The sequence below is a fragment of the Gymnoscopelus braueri genome, assembly GCF_963280865.1.
Source record: "Gymnoscopelus braueri genome assembly, chromosome: 8".
Taxonomy (NCBI): domain Eukaryota; kingdom Metazoa; phylum Chordata; class Actinopteri; order Myctophiformes; family Myctophidae; genus Gymnoscopelus; species Gymnoscopelus braueri.
The window spans coordinates 20975986-21003048 of record NC_137609.1 but is presented as its reverse complement, the minus strand read 5'-3'; the positions used below and the strand labels follow the sequence as shown (position 1 = coordinate 21003048).

At 39.7% G+C, this 27063-nt stretch overlaps 1 protein-coding gene across 5 annotated transcripts; it reads left to right on the top strand.

Annotated features, from left to right (window-relative positions):
* Positions 1-292: 292 nt before the first annotated feature.
* Positions 293-27063, top strand: gdpd5a (glycerophosphodiester phosphodiesterase domain containing 5a). 5 transcript variants are annotated; one of them, XM_080435522.1, is made up of 16 exons: positions 293-626; positions 8317-8494; positions 17536-17639; positions 18450-18543; positions 18653-18712; positions 18808-18906; positions 19140-19233; positions 20023-20168; positions 21319-21401; positions 21907-22057; positions 22328-22549; positions 23119-23264; positions 23529-23676; positions 24087-24169; positions 26055-26167; positions 26269-27063. In XM_080435522.1, the coding sequence occupies exons 2-16, from the start codon at positions 8375-8377 to the stop codon at positions 26358-26360; spliced, it is 1755 nt and encodes a 584-aa protein (XP_080291648.1). In that variant the 5' UTR covers positions 293-626; positions 8317-8374; the 3' UTR covers positions 26361-27063. The 5 variants fall into 5 exon arrangements, with proteins under 5 accessions (XP_080291648.1, XP_080291647.1, XP_080291646.1 ...); XM_080435521.1 differs by having other exon boundaries at positions 22328-22558; XM_080435520.1 differs by lacking the exons at positions 26055-26167; positions 26269-27063 and adding an exon at positions 24620-25989.

Below are 27063 nucleotides of genomic sequence, written 5' to 3'. Positions count from 1 at the left end.
CCTAATAATCAAAATCTATAAAGTAACTATACTGAAGTTGTCAAATAATGGAAGTGGAGTAAAAAGTACAATATTTGCCTCTGACTCTGAGATGCAGTAGAGTAGAAGTAAAAGCACTGACAATTGGAAATACTCCAGCAAAGAAAAACAAATCCTCAAAAGTGTACTTATAAGTAACCTACAGTACTTGAGTAAATGTACTTCAGTTACTTTACAGTATGTATGCACATCGCCCTCTATCTACGGGAGGCAAAGGTACTCCACAGCTCCACCCACAAACGTGTCAGAGGGATTACAGTTTCTCCTCGTCTATTAAGTATGAAACATAGGTGCGTCTAAATTGCACCACAATTTGTCGATAACAACTTCAATTCTTCTTTTTTATTAACGTTATGAGTCGCCGGTCGATCATTTAAGGACAGTTTAGTGCTTTAGGCTAATGTGTTCCACTGGACTGGATACCGCCGCTCCTCAAACTAACTTTGAAGATTTTTATTTGGAGCTCAGGACTGAAACTGAAGCTGAAAAAAAGGCTATATTATTCCAACGTATATGGGGATGTAATCGATTATTTGCGAGCCTTCTTTGCGTTTTTAACATCATCCAGAAGATACACAGTCTTGGTGGTAAGTGTTTGTGTTTTTAAGTGTGATGTTTGTGCGTAGTTTATCGGATTATCCTCCTCATGTAATCCCAGAGGCTGTCTGTCAGCCGTCACTGTTTGGTTTAAGGCAAAGCTGTCGTTTGGAGAGAAGTTGTGATCTAACATACCAGTGATGGAAGAAGTACTCACTCACAGTGGTGTAAAGTAACTAAGTACATTTACTTAAGTACACATTTTTATTTTATTTTTTACTTTAAACAATTATTTGAAAACTTAAGTTAATAGTTACTTTGTAGATTTTGATTATTATTACAAAACATACACTAACCTAGCACTAACCTAGCTGCGATGCGCGGAGGGAGAGGTTCCAAATGGGGCTAACATACTAACATTAACCACTTCAGCCCTACATTTCAGCCATTTGGAAATAGCCGATCTACAAGCTCACAATGCCTTGCGCATTGTAAGCTTGTAGATCTGCTATTTTCAAAAGATTTTAATGCATTTTATACATTTGAAAACTTGTGAAATGGGACATTCTGCATAATGAGTAGGCTACGTTCTACTTTTGGTACTTTAAGTACATTTAGATACCAACACTTTTGTACTTTAACTCAAGTAAATTTCAGACTTTTACCTGTAACAGAGTATTTCAACATTGCAGTATTGATACTTTTACTTAAGTAAAACATTTGAGTACTTTTCCCACAACTGCATCATCATCATAATCTATTACAAACAATTTGACATAAATACTGGACAAAATAAAACAATCTATGTAACAGGAGTGAGTGAACTTACTTATTCACTGGGTTGTTGTGGGATACTTTTGCCATCATGATTTTGTACACTTTAGTTTCTCATCATGTCAATTTAGCTTAGCTGTTACTGGACTTAAAGTCTGTAGCCTATTTTACTGCATTTGCAACTGCTCATTCAGGTAATCAGGGTCTTAATGACACAGTAGGCCTGCCTGTATGGCACAGTGTAGCCTACCTACGTCTGATGTGTCTCAATCATAGACTGTATAAAAGAGAGGTCTCAATGCCTGTTTCTGGATCTCTGTTAATCAATGAAACGTATAGTCTACTGTATCAGCAAAATGGGTGTAGAAAAATCATTGTCATTAGATTTACATAAGAAATAATAACTGGTGGTGTGTATACACTGACATGGAACTAGGATTAGGTCATTTGGCTGTATTTATCTCTATTAATATCTCTATTCATAATTTGGCTTTGGAGTAAAGAACAAGCTTGTCAGGATAGTAAACATGTACTAAATGCTGTAATGGCATATAGGTCTAGACCTGTCTACACATACTGATTGATTGATTGATTGATTGATTGATTGATTGATTGATTGATTGATTGATTGATTGATTGATTGATTGATTGGTTGACAACATGAAGCATGAAAATGAAAGACACTTATATATTAAGTATTTGTCCCTCCCCTTGTCCTTTGAAATCTGATGATTAGTTAAAGACTTTAATGACCAGCAACTTTTAATCTCTAATAATTAATGACTAAATGGTAGCCATAGGACTGTCAGATGCTGCTTGACTGATAATGTGCAGGAAGAGAAGGTTCAGCAGTTAAAGGAAAGGATGTTATCATCAATGAAGCTTTATTCATGTAGTCTTCTTACCACCTGTTGGATTCATCTTAGAAACGGGGGGTTGGGGGATAAACATCAGAGTAGGCCAGACCTACAGTATTTTACACTGAAGTGTAAAAAATCTCTAAGTTACCTGATTTTACTGTGTATGTCCTCAGATCCCAGACCCTGACTTTTGGTGATTAATAATAGGCACATAGTGTTAATGAAAACTCTATTTTTGGCTATATGCTCAATTCCTCTTGAGAATCAGGGGTGTTATTAATTCATGCACATATATTTCATGTTCGAACGAATGCTGGAGGGAGTCTAGAAAGAGGCAGATAAAGGTCTAACTGTAGTATAGACAGACATAGCAGCGATTTAGGCCCAGTTTATACTTTGTGATATAGCCTAGTCGCTTGACAAAAATAACCCATTTTCAAAAACATTATGTCAAAATCAGTTATTATTGGTGAGTGACACAGTCGTACGACAAAGTAATTTGGGCTTCAATGGATTATTATACGAATTGAATGGCTGCAGCTCAGTGGATTACAGTATGATTATTCTATTGGTTTGTAATTCCAAGCATACAGACAGCTACAGTACAGTACACCGAGTACCACAGAGAGGGACAGATAGATATTAAACAGGATAGAATTGGAGAAGCTGGCAAGAAACAGGACTTGTACTGAAGTTAGGGCTGGGGACGATATGGGAAAAAAATCTAATATCATATATTTTTAACCAAATACCTCGATATCGTCATTGTGATGCTAATATAGTATTGTCACAATAATAGCAATTTCCTTAAAAAATAAATCAAGACAAATGGCAAAAATAGCTCACAACGTGTTGCATTATTTGCGATGCATTTGCATTTGCGAGATTGTAAATCTGCATTTTTTCACGATATTACGATATGTAAAATCCCAGACGATATCTAGTCTCATATCATTATATCGATATAAAGGCCAGTCCATACCAATGCAACTCCTTGCAACTGCCATTTGGGATGCAAGTAGTTGCAAGGAGTTGCATGTTGCAAGGAGTTGCATCGCGAATCATAGGTGTGGACTGGCCTTAATATTGATCTTAATATTGATATTGAATATTGAAGGCAGTGGTTCTCAAACCTTTTGGGCTCAGGGCAACCCTAAACATAATTGTTTCATCAACGGCCCAAATTCTTTGACAACGTTTCCCTGCAGATCATAGACATACCGGGGTGAATCGTTATACTTATAAAGCCTCACTTTCTACTGTTTTGCTGCCCCTGATTAATCATAAACGGCCTCCAATGTTGTGTTATTTGTTCTCTTGATTAACCTATCCATATTCCCCTTTCATCTAGCCTTTGGTATCTACTGACATGTAATGTTAGGAAGATTCCATTTGCCTGTCTATGTAGGGGGTCACAATGTGTGTATACATAAATATTTCCCCTGAGATACGTCTTGAGGAAAACAAGAGAATATCCATTTTGGTTAGAATTGATGAAAAATGTACTTAGTACTTGACATTTAATCTAATATAAAATAGTGATCAAATAATGATAATTGTAAATCCAAATATTACCAAAGTATTCCACCCCTGGACTGGCACCATAGGGTGCCACGACACCCACTTTGAGAAACCCTGTGCTAAGGTAACAGTTGGTTAATGAGGAGGAACCAACCACATGCCAACTGAATGACAAACTTAATGCTAATTGAAACACCAAATAGGAGGAGCTGCCCTTTCGGCTGAATCAGAATCGGAAACACTTATTTCGTCAAGGTACATGTACAACAAAAGCACCGGAATTTGATCTGATGACACTGTGGCAAGAACACATGAACAACAACACATGTCTGGTATAAGTACAAAGACAAATAGATGCAAGGAACCACAAGGTCACTCGGTGCATAAATACATGTGGATCTTGTTGAAATACAGCTGTCTTGAAGAGCTGTAAACTACATTTAACAAACATACTAATCATTGACCGTAAAAGGGAGCATTGCTCATTCATGTCATCATACAGAATGTTTGAAAGGTGGATGACAGCATTTGTTCGTCTAATTAACTTATGCACCGATGATTATTTTACATTGGAAACAACAAGGCCAGAGAGGGACAGCAGAGTTTGAAATGGGGTTATCATAGGGCTCAGGCTTAGTCCTGATTTACTTTTATTTTGGATACTGGCCTACTGGGTTAAAATGTGAATGTTGGGTATCTGCCAGGACCCCTGCTGGAGGAACTGCGTGTCTGATTCTGGGAAAGTCTCTGTTGGGCTGTAGAGTTCTCATGTAATAATAAATAACCAGTTAAAGCCTGTATGCAGATCTGTGTGTAGTTATTATTTTCTCCCTGGCACAAAATCTTTTTAGATGGGGGTCCGTGACCAAATACATATGGCCAATACATGCATGAAAACGTTTGAGAACCAGAACCACTGGCATGGAACATGCAACAGCCAGACACTGACGTTTATACTGGCCTTTTGTGTTGCTATAATCTATTTGTTCAGTGATAAGGACAAGGGACCAGTCTTGTTGAGGAAGGTTGCCAGGAAATGGATCCATGCCTCTCTCTTTTGTCCTTAACTGACAGCATTCACAAGGGGGAAATGCTCATTCATTTCCCTCTGCCATCAAAAAGACAAATTAATAGATTCAGGCATCTCTGACTCAGCAGAATACTGTTTTTTTTTGTGCAAGGCTTAGTACAGATTTCAAATATATTATCATCCAATTTTATTCCACTCAGCTTGCACTTAATGATGAATTAAATGGAAACCTTGAATTGAATGCATGCTTTGCAATTTGGCCTCCAGATAACTAGATTTGGAACCAAGCCTACATGCATTTTATGTATAATTTGGAAAGATAAGCATCTCATTTAATTTGAGCTTACATACATGCAATACTTGTCAGAGGAATACAACAGTTATTAAAGATTTCCATCATGACCCTGTTCCATTCTCTACAGTACTATATCTTCACCTAGCCCCCAGTTGGAAACCCTATGTGGTGAGGTCCTGTATAATGGCTATCATTTTTACCAGACACTAGTCGCCCGATCTCGCAAAAATGCTGAATATCCAAAACATAAACCCCTTTTATAAATCTAATACTTGTTAGTGAAAACATACAGGCATTTGTTTTTAGGCATCTAAAATAACAAAACAACTATATTCTATATAACTATATTCTATATAACTATATAGTTATATAGAATATATAATCTTATATATAAGATATTTACCGTCTTCGATTTTTCTCAGTTCAGATATAATAGATTTCACAGCACACATTTTAAGTGGTATTTCTGTTATTATATGTGCCATATTTAAGTTCATATTTAAGATAGTCGTCCGTTAAGGAAATGGGGGAGATGGCATGAACCTTTACATGTGTTACACTTTTCCAGGTGAAACAACAAGCTGTCAGGTGCTGCAGGCTGCAAAATGGCTGGACGTGACTCCATGTGTATCGCAGGAGACATGTGGTTGTTGTCTACATGATACCAGTGGCCAACAGTGGGGGTTGGCAGCTACAGGGATGGCAGTAAACATGGGGGTAATTGGCAATGACACTGCTCTACAGACAGACAGACAGACAGACAGACAGACAGACAGACAGACAGACAGACAGACAGACAGACAGACAGACAGACAGACAGACAGACAGACAGACAGACAGACAGACAGACAGACAGACAGACAGACAGACAGACAGGACACAATAATCTGTTTACTTGTCCTAGCTACCTGCTGTCATGGAAGTTGTCTTTCTTCTTGCTCATTATGGCTGATAAATATTTTATATTAAATTTGTTTGTGTATTGCAGTTATCACTGACTCACCGGTTAAAGGTTAATACTTCTGCTCTGGCACAAGGATAATTGCTGTTTTGGCTGAGAAGCATTATGAAATTAACCCATGCTGATCCACAAGGAGCAGTTTGCAAAGGATACAGTAAAAAACAACAACCGTGTATGCTTATAGAATTGAAAGACAAATAAATCAATTGAAATCTGTTTATTGATTATAGCTTCAGTTTGTTAAGTGAATTTGATGTCTTTACTTCCATTTCGATTGTGGAGAGTGATTGAAGGCCAAGGGGACAATTTATTGAATACCGTATGCTCAGTGCTCTATGCCTTCATTTTGGTCTTTTTTAATACCTTAAAACTTTCATCAAAAAGGAGATTTTGTTTCTCTAAACCATCTTCCCCTTGCTGTTGCTGTTCATAAATTCTAAAAACTAAACTTCAAATGCATGAAGTTACAGGTTGACTTACAGGTTGTTTACTATTAACATCATGTAAAAAGTCCCACTAGTGGTCCCTAGAGGCTGTGCTGCTCCTACACCCAGCCAGACCAAATTGGCTTGAACCATACTTAAAATAAAAATAAAATTAAGCAGGTGTTTTTTGTTTTGTTTTTTAAATGAAGGAAAGTCACACTGAAAGTTTTATTCAGCAACTTTCATTTGAGATATTATATCAAACATGTCAAATCGGTTATAAGAACAGAAATTATATTAAACTGGTAAAACAAAACAAAAAATAAGCCAATGAAACATTATCTAATTATTTGAGAATGAGAAAGAGAATTGACTCTTGTTGCCATCTCTACCAGAGAGGAATGAAAAACAATTATTTGTGCCAAGACATTTTCTAAAGCCACCAAGGCAACGAAAATTTTTCTCGAAGTCAAAAGCAAGTGTGAGGGCAGCATGCTGTGCCGGTCAGCTCCGAAAGGCTCAAATGTTTCCAAGAGCACAAATCTAATGGTCAACTTTTCAATGACAGTAAATCATACCGTATCATTAGACTGCATATCCCAGACATGACTAACCTACTGAATAGGATGTTGGCAGCTCTTTTATGACCACTGTTGTTACTCAAAACAACGCTGAAGTCGGTCAACATCTTCACTGTGTTTTGTGAAAAACGTACAATAACAACATGGCAGCTTGACAAGCCATGTCAACTCTACTTTGTAAGCACAGTGGTTGAAGTTAATCTGGCTTTCTCTTACTCTTTTTTTGTGTTCATAAAGCTTGGTGTAATTTAGATCTAAATTGTAATAGCCACATAAGTCAATAACAAGTATTATCATCTTAAACATGTATTCAGAATTATAGGTTTCATGTTGTACAAAACAAGACTTAGAAAAACATCTCTGGCTTTATCTCTAGCAGGTTAGACAAAGTTACAGGTACAGCTCATTTTGAATACAGCCGCTAGAGTTCTAACTAGAATATTGGTAATCATCATTAACTGACTAGCTTTTACATTATGACCTTATGTCATCCAGGACTATTATAGTGCATAATGGTGAATTCTAAGGTGTGGCAGAAAGGACACCCAAAAAGCAAGCAGTTTTCCTGACCTGGCAGCATGGCAGGTTATACCACCAGGTTTATAGACAAGAACGTAATCATGTGTGTGAAGTACATGCACATTGATAGTTTTGGCCCTTGTTTGATTTGAATAGGTTTTCTGATGTTTGGGGTTTGCTATATTGTGTGTGAATGACAGACGTACTGTGTGTGTGTGTGTGTGTGTGTGTGTGTGTGTGTGTGTGTGTGTGTGTGTGTGTGTGTGTGTGTGTGTGTGTGTGTGTGTGTGTGTGTGTGTGTGTGTGTGTGTGTGTGTGTGTGTGTGTGTGTGTGTGTGTGTGTGTGTGTGTGTGTGTGTGTGTGTGTGTGTGTGTGTGTACTGAACAACAGAGGTTCATACCTGTCAGGGCCATTGTCTTAGTGCTTGATCAAGAGGGTTAGAGTCCCCATAGGTGGGTGGGTTAAAGCACCATGCTCCGAATGTAATGCTCTCTTACACAATATGATGCTCCTGAGGAATAACCATGACTAATTATTTGGTATTATTATTAATAATATGTTTTTATCACATGGCTCTGCAGGAGTCAAGCCGTCTGATGGACTGATCTACCTCTGCTCATTTCTTTCACATGTTTTATACTTTTTATTATATAATATTTAACTTTATTCTTTAAATTCCTATTAATTAAATGCCTTATACGTAGAGAGTTTGAATTGCCTGTATGTATGAAATGTGCTGTACAAATAAACTTGTCTTGCCTTGCCTTGCCTAGGGTTCCCTGTTGTGTGTGGGATGTTAACAGACTGGTGGCGCGTTGAGGCTGTAGGAGCATGGTGAAACACCAACCCTTGCAGCAGGTCTATGAGAAGCAGGTGTTTGTGTCCTTTGTCACTGGGATCTATGGTTGCCGCTGGAAACGCTACCAACGTTCCCATGATGACAGCTGTATGGTAAGAAAGTAATTGTTGCAACTTGCAACCAAATGCATGCACGTGTATGTATGATAAGAATGAGTGTTTGTACTGGGGGATTGAGGCAGCAAAATGCTTTTTTGGAGATCAATCTGCCATTTATTCTAGTAGTCAATTAGCGGCAACTTTATTTTCCTTTGTCGCACAATGGTGTCGTGCAAAAGTTTAGAAAATAGGTTTACAATCTCACAACGCGTCGCATCGTGAGGAGCTGTGAGGCGAATACTAATTTATTATTTTGTTAAATGAACTATTATCGATAATCTATTAAATCGATTAGTTTGTTTGGTTCATAGATTTTGATGATCTGAAAAATCTTTTTATTTTCTTTTTTCGTTTTACAACATCACACTGACAGTCCCATATGTCAGTGATATTCAACTGGCGGCCCGCGGGCCAAATTCAGCCCGTGGGGAGTTTTATTGTGGCCCTGGAACACATTCCATACTCCCTAAAAATGATTATAATCTTGGATGGTTGTTTGTACAGATGACCATTTTGAACATATTCCGTTAACCAAAACTCATTAATGGTTAATAATTAAAGGATCTACACCATGAATTTAAAAAAATATATCTAATATTTAATATCATATTGTTTATGTCCCCGTTTTTCAAAAGGTTTGAGCCTAAATCAAGCCTCAGATATACTCATTCCAACTAACTTCTCTCTGGCTTATAAAGCACTTTTACCTGCAATACCACATTGTCCTGATTTGGCACGTGGCGCTATTGAGCCAGTTGGTATGCATTGTATCTCCTGGTTCTGTGTGGGAAAAGTTAAAAAAAATATATATTTTTTTATATTTTAATGTTGGATCTGAAAAACGGGAGGGATTGTACCGCTAGTGACGTCACTTTCGGGGGCAAATCAGTTTGGCCTGTTTTGAGACCAATTTACATAAAACCCCAGATATGCTGTGAAAGCCTGAGTGTTCAAACTGGGGTATTTTTTGGGATAGAAGAGAGGTAGGGGAGACCAAAAATACACAAAAAATAAGAAAAAGTAAAAATTCATGGTGTAGTCCCTAAGGGGCCATTGTGTGCTATAGTACAACATGATGTCTTATTATGACATATTATGTCCATTTTGGTGACATACTGCTTCTTGGTTTTTGGTTTTTGTTTATATTTGAGTACATGGCTCAGGCACAGGGCACAGGCTCTTACAGTATGATGTGTTTCATGAGCAATCTGGATTGAATGAAACATACGACTGTAAAAGCTAATGGATGTACATAGAGAATTCTTTCTTTGATGTGATGGTCAAAATCCACCCACAACTCAGAAATAGTTACAAATTGATGGAGATGGCGTGTTAAAGGACCACTTCACCGATTTTCAGCCCATCTTCATTTTGGTCCTCAATACGCTCATTATAAGATTGGACCATTTCTGTCTATTTGCAGAGAGAGAGAGAGAACACAAGCTCTCATGATGCGTTTCATGAACCATTTGTTGAGCATTAGAGCATCATGACATTCAGCCTTGGACGCTATTGAGTGTTTGGAGTCCACTCAACTCAAAAATAGGTAGCTATACAAATTTAGGGAGATGGCATGTAATAGACGAACTGCACTCAAAACTCATGTTGTGCTCTTCCCTTCTGACGTGCCACTGAAAATGTAGGGATTTAGCTTTTGTCAAGCTTCCCAGCTACATGGTGAAAAAGGTTAATCATTCTGAAAGTATTGAATCTAGTCACAAGCTTCTTGGAAATGTAAGCTAGACACACTGACGTGTGAGATCATTCACCTGAAAGAATGGTACTGGGACAAATTATCCAGTCTCTTTATTGCTTTAACATTTTCTAAAAGTTAAAGGGATGTTTCACTTTCAAAAAAACTTTTGGTAATTTTATCGTCTACTCAGGCCTTTGTGAGCCCCCCAGACAGTTTTTAAGTTGCTTTATTCAGTATTTAGATATTTGATATTCATTTTATCAGACATGCCCCCTTCCTATACAAACCCATTGTAACTTCAAACTCCATTTTAACCATGTTAGATTCATCAAAAACACCCGTCCTTGGTTCTGTTGACTCATACCACCCCCCTAATACGCGAGGGGGCCGTGTTTTTTCAATTAGGCCTACTTTTTTCATTTATTTTTAATATTTTTTTGGGAAAATGTAAAAAATAAAATACAATACAAAAAATAATCAAAAAAACACGGCCCCCTCACGTATTAGGAGGGCAGGGTGAGTCACCAGAACCAAGGACAGGTGTTTTTGATGAATCTAACAGGTTAAAAATGGAGTTTGAAGTTATAATGGGTTTGTATAGGAAGGGGGCGTGTCTGATAAAATGATTATCAAATATCTAAATACTAAATCAAGCAACTTAAAAACGGTCTGGGGGGCTCACAAAAGCCTGAGTAGACGATAAAATGACCCAACGTTTTTTTGAAAGTGAAATATCCCTTTAACACCAGATACTTTTCTTAAGACACTTTGACCCAAGTGATTTTCTTAAGGGTGAATTTACCTTTTACTAAAGTAAAAATATATTTACCACAGTTTTACCACTGTATATAAACCACAGTTTATTTATCTATGTATAACTTGCAAGGCAGAATTTGGCAGCAGTCATGGAGCAGTTGCAGCTTTGTTACATGGCTGCTGGACGGCTACCTCCAGGCGTCACTTTAGGAGGGAAGTACCTTTGCACCACAAAATAAATAAAATAATAACATAATAACCAACCAGTTACACATTTCTTAACGGTTTCCGGTTAAACCATGAACTTTTTTGTTTGTCTTGTGGCCCCCGACTTCAAGTAATTTTACAATTGTGGGCCTCTGCCTAATCTTGTTGAATACCCCTGCCATATGCTTTAACACAATTAACTGCCAATAACTATGGAACGGATTATCGCGACGAAACGCTTTCCCCCCCGATTCGACGAGACTCGGCGACGTCTTTTAAAGCGATCGGTGGATGGATCGTTGTGAAGAATAATATTCTATAATAATATATATGATTTTTCAAGCGTTAGTGAAAACGCTCTGAATCGCTGCCAAGGTCGGCTCGGCTGTAGACGACGTTTTACTCTGGCGGTTAATGAGTTAATGTCTAAATTGAGCCCCACTTGAATAATTGTATTGAGTCAATGACAGGCAGTGGGGTGCACTGACCCCCTCATAGTGCAATCACATGAGTGTTTTATAAGGATGTCTCTTGCAAGTTCCAGATGGATCCTTTATTCCTTACTGCACATCGTCTGACTATCACTATTCTACCACACACTCCAGGATGGCTCCACCAATCACATGAGCAACATTTCTTTATCAATCAATTCATTGAATTAGAAATTAATTATGTACCGGTCTGCCATCTAATGACAGAAAAAAATTCTAGAGGCCAAACTTACTTATCTGACCCCTGTCCTATACTCTCAGAGTTAAGACTGGGTTGTTCTTTTTAGGCCCGTTCATCGTACTGTTAGGATTATGAGTGAATCTGTGGGATATCTGTTGGCAAACTGCCATAGACTTCACAGTGGAGAAACGGACTGAGAACTTTGTAAATGACTGATGTTGCTCTATTTGGGATCCCTCTCGTTTGGACTGTATAGCCCGCAGCATAAACATTGTACTGTACTGCCCAAGATGACATGCTTCTGCTTCTTCTAAAACAAAAATAATAAAAACAAAGTATTAAAAAAAAGACTGAGCTGTTCTGTAATACTACCAAATAGAAAACCAAATAACTGGTTCCAAAGTGAAACATGACAGATTTAAATGTTATCCTTAAAGTTGTAACCTGAACCCCAAAGAATTATTTTGACTTGACCCTATACTATGGTAAATCTGGGGTCTAAAAATGGACACTGACCATCTCCTACAGAGCTACACCGTAAAAAGCTAGTGATAGAGTCAGTGTGGTGTTGAGATCCTTTGCTCAGAGCCAGTTCAGCCAGACACCCAGCTGTGTTTGACACAAACTGTGAGCCCAGAGCCAGCCAGATCAGTCCTGTTAGTACAAAGAGTGGGCCAACCATAAATTAGTCCATTTACGGAATGTGTGAACTGCGAATGATGTTCTTACCAAGGGAAAAAATACAAGCACAAAGCTGCGTCTCTCCCCTTCTTTCCCTATTTACAAAGCATTATGTAGTTGGCCACTTGACATAGAAGCTAGTAATCATGTACTGAAATGTTGTTTGTGGAACCGAAGTTCTATTTGTCATAACTTAAGCAGCCTATTGACTCATCTCGTTATTGAGGACAACAATCCTTTCTTTCCGAACCGGTCATGTTTACACTCAGTGCTTCCCTGTTCTTGTTGACAAGGGCTTAATGTCTTCTCAGGAGCAGACTATCAGAACAGTAGTCAGGCCTCTGTGTAGCTCATGGGTTTTTGTAAGGATGGGCAACTGTGATGGTGCTGGGTGCCATAGAAAGCTATCCAATTTGGGGATCAAATTTCAGAAATGTGATACAAATTTTCAATTTAGGCATTAAAGGGTTAGTTCAGATTTTTTGAGTATTTTCTGTAGGAAATACTTACCATTAATGTAGTGGTTGCAAAGGTATTAATTGATTGCCCGAGTCCTGTGGTCAGAGTTCTGGTCCGGTTCTAGCCCGGTTCTGATGAATATGAAGTAGTTCCGGTAGATTAGTAGAGTTGGTGGGGGCCGCTTATTAAAAGTAAATTCATTAAAAAAAACCTGCGTCATTTGTATTGTTGACCTATTTCTACCATATAGCGCAGGTTTCGTTCAATTTCGACCCCTCTGTCACATGGTACTATTTTTTGTGTCATATATTTTGTGCGTGAGTAGGCTGCCGCGGCACAGTGATTCTGGACACAAACATTAGTACCATAGACACACGACCGGAAGCGGAAGGCCTACAAATTCACGCCCACTTTTGACACAGCGCCGCTACTCGGGGTCCGTTAGAACGATGAACTGCAGCTCTCAATCCAATCTCTATGAGAGGCATTGTAAAATACCGTAATTTCACTGGTTAACTACTGAGGCTGTAGCGATTTTTTTTGTGTTCTAATAAACTGTCCCATTTGTTTAATTTGTCCTTTTTAATGTCCCATATATGTCATCTCGATATACTACCCACAATATACTATAATATACTCCATCAGTGTGTCAAAACCGCTAGCATCGGAGATCTAGAGTTTAAGTGGTTGCATGGTATATACGTCACGGACGCATCCCTTGAGGTTTTCAATACCCAGAAAACTGGCGAAAGTGGCCGTTATCAAGATGTTATCTCTGGAACATAAGGTCCAATCTGCTCAGTTCAAAGCTTGTTGGATGCGTGACTTTGAGGACATTAGCACGCATTGACACCTTTTCGGGTTATTTGTTTTTTTTTAGGGGAGGCGAGATCTTAGTTGGGCAGGCGACCGCTTGTCCTGCCTTTACAGTGGGTACGCCACTGGTCGCCGCTCGGCGCTCGTAAAGACAGCGATGTCACTGAAATGCGACAACTTGTCTGTCTGCCGTCTCGCCTCTGCTGTGTTAACATTATGGGTAACTCGTTAAAGTGGCAAATTAAATGTGAAACACATCAACTATTAAGAAAACAAGAAGATATGTTGACAAAGACACTCCATACATTTGGAAACATATTTTTATTTAAATCAATATCGTCTCCAGTTAATGTAGGAATATTTTAAAAGTAGGCTAATTCTCATATCCTCTCATAGGGATTGCATTGGCAGCTGCAGTTCATCGTTCTAACGGACCCAGAGTAGCGGCGCTGTGTCAAAAGTGGGGGTGAATTTGTAGGCCTTCCGCTTCCGGTCGTGTGTGTCTATGTGACAGAGGGGTCGAAGTTGAACGAAACCTGCACTATATGGTAGAAATAGGTCAACAATACAAACGACGCTAGTTTTTTAAATTAATTTATTTTTAATGAGCCCCACCAAATCTGGTGGGGGCTACTACTTCATATTCATCAGAACCTGACCATAACTCGGGACCGGGCAATCAATTAATACCTTTGCAACCACTACATTAATGGTAAGTATTTCCTACAGAAAATACTCAAAAAATCTGAACTAATATCCCTTTAAAGGTAGGGTAAGTGATTTTCTTTGGTTAAAATAAGTGTATCTATATTCTGAGTGTTTGTTCAGTAACTGTGGTCTCCATGTCTCTCCAGCTCTTTATTAAACAGAAAATGCATTTTAAGGTCAGGATACCAATTTTATCCAATCGTGATAGAGAACTCAGTCAGGATACAGATTAAACAAGTGAAATTGGAAGTGAGGACACAAAGATATTAGCGGAAAAACCTGGAACTGGAACACTACTGTATTGCGTGTGTACAGTATCTGCATATCGCTGAACTAAACTCTTGGGGGAAACTTTTTGGGGGAATGTCATGGCTCTGAGACGGCAGCAAAGGCACAAAAGCATGATTCTCATTGTATTGGTAAAATGTGAAACTAGACAGACAGGTGTGAATCTTGAATGTACTGTACCACTACTCATTTTCTATCAGTGTGATAAGGCTGAATTGTCACAGACCTTGTTCTTTACAGAAAATGTACAGCCTTCATCAGGAGAGGGTCAGAGGCAGCTGATAGGTCTAGATTTATCACCACTCTGACGATTGACTCCAAGCACACGTCTGATTTAGAAGTAGAGACCATGTTGCAGAATTGTGTAGAAGAAGTTCCAACTTCTCCTGTACACATTAACATTCAAATGTTTGTAGTTGGTAGTGCAGATTTAGGAATGTTGGCGTACACACATACATAGTACATAGAGCTACTACACACCAGTAATAAATATTACATTGATAACCACTTTGTTCATTTGAGATTTTTATGTAATGTCATCATTTTCACTGGTCACATGGAGCACAGAAAGCAGAGCAAATCTGTTTGTGTACGTAACTCTGAGAATGTAAACATTGTATATTTTTACACTCATAGTTAAATGAACACAGAATTTTACAGTGTATTGTTTGTTTTGCTCTGAGTAGGGGAGCAGTTGGGGAAAAAGTTTTAACATTGGTTTTACATACAATAACTATCAAGTCTTAATTTTATAATGAGCATAGAAAACCCACAGTCTTTTATTTTTCCTCGGTGACCATCCCTCCACCTTGTACTATAAACTCTTCAGTAAACATTTGCGACCCCCACCTCAAGGTTCCTAATCCGCAATGTGATAATTAGTAACATGAACTTAGATAAATAGTTAGATACATAGGTTTCTCAGCAGGCCCAGTGATTTCAGTTTAGTGAGATGAGATTCACAATGTGACTCTAGCCAGTTGCCTCATAGATTCACCTGACCTTATCTAAACCATTTACCCCCCACCCCCCTGATTTGTTGTCATAGAGATTATAGTATCTGTTAGCACAGTATGTACTATTTTCAGTAGCTGCATTAATTACAGATCACTGGTTCTCAACGTGATTCCAGGGAACCACTTTTTTGGGGGATATTATGGAACGCCCTCAACTAAATGATTGATAGTTAGGAAGCAAATAGGCCCTTATGGGTGTCCGGCCTCTGGTCCATTTGGTTCCATTTGTACACTCTCAGAGTTAAAATAACACATTTATTACAGTGTAGATTGGGGTCCCAGAGATAAATGTATGTAAGTTAATTAATATAGCACCTTTTTGTGATTGTGATTTACAATGTGCATTTCATTCACCCATTCACACGTAGGCACCAACCTGCTCATCGGGAGCAGTTAGGACGAGGAGTTAATTGTCTTGCTCAAGGACTCTTTGACACAAAGCCAGGGATTGAACCAGGAACCTTCATATTGCTAAGCAGCCGCTCTACCTCCTGAGCCACTGCCGCTCCAGACAAAAAGGGGGTCTTTGAAATTAAAAAGATTGAGTCACTGTTTTAGATGATGTCCACAGCCTCACACAGTTTCTTTTCTGAATACTTTACAATACCTCCCTTTTACGAAACCTTTCCGCTACGAGCAGTCCTGTTGGGTCCTTCGGTCATTATCGTCCTGCCTCTAATATTAGCCTGAGGTGTGGCGTGGCGCAAAGCTGATCAGAGCTCAACGGAGCTTTTAGCCAGCCTGGCTCTCACTGGTCCCCACCTCACCATGTGGCGTTAACCTCTAATCCTGTTAATTACTGAAGGCAAAGTATCCCTGTACAGTGCACACTCTCTCCTCAAAACCTTTGCCCCACATGTCATGTCAGAGGACAGATGAGGGGTTAAAAGGCTTAGTTAATGAGCAAAGCGAAGAGAAACTCTTAAGTCATCTATTTGAGATACCAATAGCGTCAACACTCGTAGCGTAAGTTAACACTCTGGATTTTACTGTGTACATTAGTGCAAGAGAGTTTATGTATATTTGAGCAGGGTTCATTTTTGTGGAAGTCATTTCTCATTTTGAGCGAATTTCAGCGCTTTCTTTAAAATATTTTTAGCCCATTTTTCTCCCCAATTTAGTTGTTATGCCAAAATTGATTCCTCCCCACACACATTTCTGTGTGGTCACATATGTTGTCCGGGAGGACGTAGAGCCTATTGTCTTACTCCTCCCGCCCAAAACTCCCCGCTGATAGGTGCCGCCCCAGCTCGTAGGAGTACATGCAATGACCAATATCATCCTCCCCGCCCAGCTTCCCTCCCCCAAACACGGGCCAATTGTGTTCGCATAGATGTTGGACATTGGTCCTCATTCAATGTGTGGTTTCCGTTGCGTGTGGCTGTGTTAGTGACGGAGTAATTAATTTCCGCTTTTTGGATCAATCAAATACTTCTACTGTACAGTAATGCCCTTCAAAGCCAAAGAGCAGTAACTACGAATCAAACTGATTAAAAACAGGCTTTTAATTCTTATTGGCCAGCCAAATGGATTTATCCGCCAAAATCATGAAGGCTGATATGACCTTTGAGACAAATAAAGTCAATATGTCCCAAAATATAGTTACTGCACTTTGGCTTTGTAGTTGTCCAGAAGAAACTGCTCACTCATTGTGAGTGCATTCAAAAGCTAAATGCCCATTGCCTAGCCTAGCATGTACAAATGGTGTGTTGTGTTGTGTTTGTTTTGCTCCACAGTGGGAGTGTGCATGGTTCTCTATCCTGTGCAGCTCTTTCCTCCTGCTGCTGTTCTGGGTCTACTTCTGGTTGGCGGCTCAAAACGATTACAATGAGTTCACCTGGTAAGTCAGTCATCTAACTACATATTTTACAAAAGGAGAAGGGGATTTATTGCAAATTAAATTGACCAGTTCATTTAAATAGATGTATCTTTTTTAGAAAACATTGAGTCTGAATTCATCATTGTTTAAAAGGGACGCAATCGCAATTTCCTATGTATTTGCTGTTGTAGGGCTAATGTTTGATTAGCATAGCCATAACACTGAGCAGTGTTCCATGTGTCTCTGAAATGCCATGGAGGTTAAGTTGAAAAGTTCACTGTAGTTGGGAAAACTACAAACCTTACTTTCTGGGTTTTAGCCGCTGTCGGGCAGAAACCTTGTATCTTCATATTTCAACTTTTTACGTTTTGCCTACTTCTTATACATCGCGCAACACTAGCGAAAAAAATCTACAAACTCAGGTGGTTAAGTGTGTCTGTGGGGTTGGTATAAATATGGAACCAATGAAAGTTGTTAATAAAAGCTTGTGATTAAATAATAACTACATAGGACCCCTGGAACCCAGGTTATTTTTTCCAATTCCTGAAAAGTAGCAGTTTTGGACATACAAGGTTTCCACCCGACAGCGTTCTACTTTATATGATGTTGATGATGACATGATGAGGTTGATGCTGTCCATAGACGTCCATAGACTATATGGGTATGGGGACTTGTTGGAACGGTGGAACACATCAACAATTAACTGAAATGCACATCAACAGCATGGTGTGTCCCTTTAAATCAGGCCTCATTGTTGAGGTAAAACTAGCATCTCATGACATATTGGCTTGCTTTACCATTCATCAAATCATCACCTGTCTGATATTGCAGGTCATTGTACAACCGGTCTGGAGAATGGAGGGATGAGACTGTCCCCCTCGTCGTATCCACCGCTGTTGGATTCAGTTACATTACATTCTTAATGGTAGCTGGGTTTTCATTCTCCTAAATATGTTTTGCAAATGTTTTGTGTGTGAGTGTGTGCTTTTTTTTATCGATGAAATAAACTATTCTGTTTGTTCTTAACATTGCAGATTTTAGCACTTTTTCATATTTCACTGGGGCAGCAGCTAAACCTCTATTGGGTTCACAAGGTACATTCAATTATATCTCCCTTCCTTGCTATGATTTTGCTCCGCAAAACAATTCGGACATCAGGTAACAAAGCATTTGTGTTTTGCCACTGCAGATTGGAGTGCTGGCCACTCTGCTAACCACTATCTCTGGTGTGGTGTCCATCGATTATATTTGGGATGATGAGTGGGACATCATCCTTATATCTCTACAGGTTCGTCTTAAAATAGTCAAATCCGAGGGAGTGTAAACATTTACCTGTAAAAATGTGACTGTATAACTTGTATATATACTTGCGAGAAAACTGTTTTTCCATTGTTGTAGGTGCCAGCATGGGAAGACCCATGCTTGTTAAATTAGAATTTCTCAAACTTCATCAAGCTCTTACTACATTTCTTAATTACAATTTTCCTCCTTCATTTCATGTGTTTGTTTTTTTATGTGCAGTTCACCGCACCTTTCCTGCACATAGGAGCCCTAGTAGCTGTCACAGCTATGGGCTGGTTGTTGGCTGGATATGTGGTCCATAAGAGGAGCTCCAGTAAGTGTATTTCAAGTCTATCTCAAACCAAAAGCTGGCATCATCACTGAGAAGTTAACAGCTTAATCCCTGTATACTTCGTTGAACAGGGTCCCCCAGTTCAGGTTGAAATAATGCTTGAAACCAATTCTTAAGACTGATGTGTTTTCCGGGAGTACCAGATGGCTGGTTTTTACTACGTCAAAACAATTGAAATTTATTTTTTGATAAATTGTTTATCACAGAACAAAATAGCCGGCTTTCAATGGTTTCATCTGCTCACTCCCAACTCATCACATAACAATGCTTGGTCAGGACCCATTGGCCGCACATTTTAATGCACTGGGTACTGGGTCATTATTCAGCTTTCAGGGTAGTCTGATGCAGACCTGATTTCAGAACAGGGCAATGTTGCCATTAAAAACACAGAAAACAAGTTAAAACATTGAAAAGTAGGCGTTCAGAATCAGAATCAGAATCAGAATCAGTTTTATTGTCACATCACAGGTTTACAAGGTAAAAAAGTGGGTGAAATTCGTTTTTGTACATCACAAGGGTGAAGCCGCTACTGCTGACTCAACGCAGTCCAAGTTGCATACCGATAGGGATATGGCAGCATCGGACACGAAAGGTCCCTGACGAAGCATTGAAATATGATGAGTTGGGAGGGAGAATGCATTGGCAAACCAAACCTGTCTAATACTCTTCTGTCAGATTAAAACGACCCCAAAAATATTGCCCCAAAACTGGGTTGCATAATATAACCAAGTTTTGGTGTGGATCTAACTGTGAGGTCCTCCTCCCTGTTAGATTTTCAAGTGGCGGTGTTGCTGGTGTACGTAGCCATCCTCCTGGTGGTCTGTTTAGCACCGCTCACTTTCAACTGCCCCTGCATCATGGATCGTGACAACCTTAAACCTCAGCCTGAGGTCATTGGAAGACGGGGAGCACCCATGGTGAGCTCTGACTCCCTGTTTAGTTTTAAAATGTTGAAATAAATGGGGAAAAGGTCAATCAAAATGTATCAAAACAATATTATTCTGTAGATGGCCTTGTAGGAAGTGTTTGTCGAGGAGTTAAAATGGTGTATGCTGTATCACTTGCTGTACAGTATGTATACATGTATAATTATGCCATCAGACCGGCCGCATAACACTACTGTGTTAGGATTTGTAAAGATTAGAAAGTAAACACACTGAACTGCTGCTTCACAGCCATCCAGCCAGACAAGCAATTACTGTTCCAGATCACTACATGTACTGTAGACAAACAAACACTCTCTCTGTCTCTCTCGCTCTCTCTTCCTCTCCGTCTGACTCTCTCTCTCTCTCTCTCTCTCTCTCTCTCTCTCTCTCTCTCTCTCTCTCTCTCTCTCTCTCTCTCTCTCTCTCTCTCTCTCTCACACACACACATACACACAGACACAACCGGCTTTTCATCATGATGAGAAATATGATTTTCTTTTCTTTTTATATGATTATACGTAGACCAAAACAATGACTAATTTTGTGGTTTTAAAAGCTGACAGGTTCAATAGAAAATGCTTTTCAGTACATCCACAATGGCATTTTTAGGATTAACATGTCTGTTGGGTAGTTCTGGCCAGTGTATTTGACGGTGGTGTAAAATAAGTATTAAAACAGCTCTATATTCTGATCATCATTGCTATAGAGTGTTTGTTCAGTACATTAGTCTTTCCAGCACATTATTAAACAGAAAGTACATTTTCAGGTCAGGATACCAATTTCATACAATTTGGAGAGAGCACTCATCCAGAATACAGCATAAACATGTGAAATTGGAATTAATGAAACAAAGTATTGAGCAGACCAAATTAGAACTGAAATTAAGATAATGAGATAAATGCATTCTCTGTACTGATTGGATGAAATTGGAAACATTTATTTTCTGTTTATTAAAGAGCTGGAGAGATGGGGATACCCCTCTTACTGGATAAACACTCCATAGCACTGAGCATCAGAGCATAGAGCTTAAACCTTTTAACAGAAAAGCTTTTGTTTTAACATAACAAAAACAAAAATTATGCCAAATAGCCAATATGTCTCACCTGTGACTTCCACTCTTGTCTCTGTATGTCTGCTGCAGCTGGCTCCAGAGAATACTATCTTGTCTTTCAACAGAGCTCTACAGCAGGGGGCAAGCTCCCTCGAGGCAGATGTCGCTATCAGGTTATTAACTATACATATCAAGTTATTAACTATACATATCAGGTTATTAACTATACATAAATAATATAACAATCTTGTAATATTTAACACTTAGTTGAGTTTGTCTGGCTGTTTTGATAGAGGGTCTCAAGGAAAGTCATAATGTTCTTAACATGTAAAAGTTGACTATCCAAACCACCATACAAAGGTTTGATTCTCTTTGCTTTGATATAAGTACGCAAACATTTTCAATTGTTTCATGTTGTTAGTGTTTCTGCATTTTTTAGTTTTTAAATGGACCCCAGTAAGAATAGACCCCCCCCCCCCCCTTTTTTTGCTACCACTTTTAGTAGCTACTAATGGTGATCCAAATATTCAAATAAGTAAACACATTATAAGTCAATTCATTGCTTCTTACATTATATTACTCAATAAAAGGAGACCCTATTAAACAACAATTGAGATACCTACAGTAATTACTATCAATTTGTCTAAATGTTGTAATAAGTTTGTTTCCTTCTCCCAGTGTGGACGGGATTCCCTTCCTGATGCGGGACCGTACCTTGAGGAGAACCACTGATGTCAGAAAGGTGTTTCCAGACAGGCAGTATGACGACGCTTCGCTCTTCAACTGGACTGAGATACGGTCTCTAAATGCGGGCCAGTGGTTTTTGGAGGTATTTCAACTTAGCTCACCTTTCCCCGATTACAAATAGTATTATCATAATGAATGGCAGCACTTCATCATTAGCTGTAGTTGCTGAAGGGGCCCTTTCATGTCTGCGTCTAATTTTCCATGGCTCATGTCTGTGAGTCTGTCTTTGCCCTCATACACACACACACACACACACACACACACACACACACACACACACACACACACACACACACACACACACACACACACACTCCTCTGTCTCACAGTCTGTATCCCTTCCTGCGTTCAGAGTGACCCCTACTGGACAGTCCGTTCCCTGACAGAGAGGGATCGAAACAGAATAGGGAACCAATCTGTGTGCAGTCTGGTGGAGATGCTGCGTGTGGCATCCAGGGCCAACCGCTCTGCTCTTCTCACCATCCGCAGCCCCCCCGTTGAGCACCCGCGCCATCGCAACTGGTTCATGGACACACTGTGGGCCGTCCAGAGGGCAGGCATCTCCCCGAAGAGGGTGAGAACTGTAGGTCTCTCCGATGATGCATTCACATCCTTTTGATTCTGTGGTTCTCAAAATGGGGTCCTTGATGGGGTTCCAGGGAGTCTCCCCAGCTTTTGTTTAGTTTATTTAGCATCAAAATCCTATTAAAAGAATTGTAATCCTATATACATCGGTTATTTGAAAATAGCCGATCTACAAGCTCTGCATTTCAAAAAGAATTGGAATAATAAAAAAAAGGAACACAAATTGTCTCTTATGGGGTCCCTGGTAAAACATGTTTTCAGATGGGGGTCAATTTGGGGGTCCTTGAGAGGAAAATGTTTGAGAACCACTGCTTTAATTGACCATATTCACACGATGGGCATTTTGCTTTTACTTGAATCTCGGTTGGTGGGATGAGCGTCCCCCCCAGCCTCCTGAGTACAAAGTAAGCGTAAAATGTCCCACCATATGAATATGGTCAATAACTTATAAAAAAACGAAAAACATTTCCATTGTTTCATAATTTGTTCAGTTTTATGGTTCAATTGCTAAAAAAGAACATGCCATTGTAAAGAGTAACAGCATATTTGATCTCCTAGGCAACTTGGACCCCTGACACGGCTAGGGGGAGAGTGCGTGGGCTGCAGCAGACCAGCAATGAAAAGCTCTCAATGGAGGAGATAAAACAGAGGGGCATCACTAGCCTCACCCTTCACTACAGCAAAATCAGCCACAAAGACATACAGTAAGCACCAGCTGTTAAGTGTCATTGTCTTCTTCTGCTTCAATGTGAAAAAAAATTTAAGAAGAAAAAAAGGATTAAAAGGCTGTATGATGTGTGTTGTAGCTTTATCATAGTAAGAATGCATGGGTTGATCACGGTTTGAAGCTACACAACAGAGATACTGTACAGATTTGGTTAGGTGCACATTTTAAACTACAAAGCTATTATTATAAATGCTGATGGGACAGACATGATGTTACACTGCGTTTATTTTTCTTCCCTCAGGGCGTATCTGGCCAATAACGTGAGCGTGACAGTGTACCCAGTGAATGAACCCTGGCTCTACTCCATTCTGTGGTGCAGTGGGGTGCCTTCCGTCTCCTCCGATGCCCCTCAAGTCCTCCGAAAGGTGCCTTACCCCAGCTGGCTCATGGTAAACACTGCCTCTCTCTTTCTTTTCCTCTGACACCGCCGTAATAAAGACAAGGGCACGCAGAAAGACAGCGTACAGTACAGCAGGAGAGAGGACAGAGAGTGACGAGGGCACAGCGAGACTCGAGGGCGAGGGCACAGAAAGATGTGAGGCAGCCCAGCGGCAGGCTGGAGCGCAGCGTGGTGCTGAAGGAGTGCAACGGGACACTGGGACACAGTCACACACAATTCACAGCATGGGACAAGGACACACAACTCAGGCTAGAAAGCAGCTGTCCCACATCCTCATTCATAGTCTGTAGTGCCTTGTGCTGGGCTCACAACGTACAGGACGTGGTGATAGTGTCCTCTAGTGGTGTGTATGGTGGTACTCAACCTTTCTCTCTCCCTCTCTCCCTCTCTATGTTGCAGAGCCAGCAAGCATACAGCTTTATCTGGATTGCATCAGACCTCGTCTCCATCGCCATAGTCCTTGCAATATTCACTTTTCAAAAGTAAGTCGTAGTTTTGTTGGGACAGTGAGTGTTGATGTTTGCAGACATAAAGATGTGCATCTATGGTACATGTGCAATTATTAGCACAGTTTTTTAAAAGGAGAAAAGGTAGGATAGCTAGTTGTTGTCTACAAGCTGTGTAACTGTGTTTGTGTGAGACTACATTCACAATTAAATGAGTAATCACTTTATACAGTGCCATTTTCACCTGTAAAAACAGGAACGGAACTCACCCTGAGGCACAAACTAAAACCTGTTAAACTAGTGAACCTCATATTCAAACTCATGTTCCCTCAATTTAGTGATTTCATTTTAGGTAGGCTATAATGCACACAAGCCACATACAGTAACGAATATTAACATTCAGAATTTAAGATATGTTATGTTAGTTCTTCAAAAGAGACAACCTTTTTTGTTCTCCTTTGCCATTGAGTTCTATAATTGTTCCAGGGCTGCAGCTCAATCTATGGGGTCACTCAGAGATGTGACCATCTCCAGATCTTCATCAGATAATTCTGTGTGTTTGGCATGGAGTGAGGATAGTTCCTTTGCTAGCTCCGAGCAGATGGCTGCCTTGGCTTCTTCATTGAAAGTTGAGATATCTTTAAACATTTCTTGGCGCATGGTGGCTATTTCAGTTTTAATGTCACTAAGCACCGCCTCACGCGACAACTGCAGCTCTGGTCTCAGTATAGAAAAAGAGATAGCTTGTTCTTTGTTGCCCACCATGTTAGGATATTCAGTCACAGGCTTGTTCAAGAGGCTGTGATTTACCTCTGCGCATTGGCTGACTCAAGTTGTATAACATTTAGGATGGTCCTTAAAATAATTGATTTGGTCTAGATGAATGTGATTAAGTAATTCAAGTTAGATGGAGCTTTTCACACATTGTGTCTACTCCATCGTAGCAGAAGTGAAAGTCTGACAAAATGCTATTTTTCATAGATATTCTCCAAATTTGCAATGCCATAAGTTGAATTTGCTGAAAGCCAGTCTGACCTTGCAGCAAGGACATACTGTTTGTCTGCTCTGTCATGCTTTATGAAGACGATCAGACGGTTAAGACACATTTTACCTCATCGTATGGCCGCGTCAATTACATTGTGTTTTTTTTCTGTATTTTTGGCCGTATGACATAATATTAGTAAAGCCTTGTGCAGTCTGCTGTCTCTCTATACTGACTGTCATGCTTTCTTTGCGGTTTCTCTCTCACTAGTCACTACCCCACATTTCTCTTTCTTGACCTTACTGCCTTTTGTCCTCTCATTCTTTCTATTTTTTCCCCTCTTTTCTTTTTTTTGCTCCATGCTGTATACGCTCTCACTCTCTTCCTCTCTCTCGCTGTCTCTCTCTCTCTCTCTCTTTCTCACACGCCCTTCTCTCCTTTCATCCTACTTTGTCCTCTGCTCTGCCTGATCTGCATGCAACCTCTTTCTGCTGCCCCTGGCATCTGTCAGCTATCATATGATCAGGTAACTGGTGGGACTGGCCTTGGCCTTGGTTTGCTGCCTCCTTGTTCGTCCTCCTTGTGCTCATTCTGCCCGAACGCCCCAGTGTCAACGTGCACAGTTCCCTCATATGTTTTCTTGTGGTGCCATTCTTTTTGGCACTGGGTCACACTGTGTTGTGTATTCCATGTTAGTTTTCAGTATCTGGCTTTCTACCATATTGGAATCTTTGTGTTGTTGCTAACAATTGAATGGCATAGTTAAATGACACACAGTCAAATCCTTTGTGTTTTTTCCCCCCTGGTTTTAAGAGCGTTCAAATAGAATGACATGAAAACTGAGAATTTTACTGTGCAGCTTGACGTAATCGTTGGCATGTACAGTATGTGCTTTTGATGGTGTGTGTTTGTCCTTGTTCATGTGCACGCTCTTGACAGGTGGAAAATGAGCGACATACAGAGCTACAACCCGGAGCAGATCATGCTGAGCACGGTGGTGCGCAGGCCCAGCCGGGACATCAACATCATGAAGGAAAAGCTCATATTCTCAGGTGTGACAGAAGAGACTTTTTTTTTTGAATAATTGGGTCTTTATCAAATAAAAGTTTTTGAGTGTTAATGAAATGTCCCTTTCTATTTGCCTTCGTCACAGAAATTGACAACGGGCAGTGCTGCAGTTCAGAAGAGCTGTCTCTCTATCCAGAGAATGGTTATGCTACTTACCACTGCAGCCTCAGCCACTGAATTCTACAGTAGCACGAGTTTGGAAAATATGTATAAATAATATAAATAAAGCTACATCAAATCAAGTAAAGTCTTGACCAGGTGAAATCCTGAATGTTAAAATAACTCGGAAAGTGTACAAATCTGGTCCATTTGGTTACATTTGTACACTCTGGATTAACACTCAGGATTTTACTGTGCAATGTTTGCTTTTCTGGTACTGTATTTGCCACCGGCAAATTGTAGCTAATGCTAAATGGAACAGGAGTAGTTGTGCGCATCCACAACATCATCCATCAAATCTGTCTACTTCTACAGATCTCTGTATGCGCGTCATATCTCAAGGACCAAGATGTTTCATATTAAATAAATTTGAAAAGACTTTTGAAACTTGCCATGGTTAGCCCTATGATACTTATTCATAAGGCATTATGTCGATATATTTTGATGATGCAGTGTTTGACAAGAAGTCAGACCAGGCTAAATATCCTTCTAAATATTGCAAGATTACACTAACCCTTTAGCCTGCTGTGTCCTTTTCTAGATTTGACATTTTTCCTTTGATACTTTGCTATTGTTTTATAAATGAGGACAAGTGTGGTGCCCTACTCTCTGTGTGTGTGTGTGTGTGTGTGTGTGTGTGTGTGTGTGTGTGTGTGTGTGTGTGTGTGTGTGTGTGTGTGTGTGTGTGTGTGTGTGTGTGTGTGTGTGTGTGTGTGTGTAT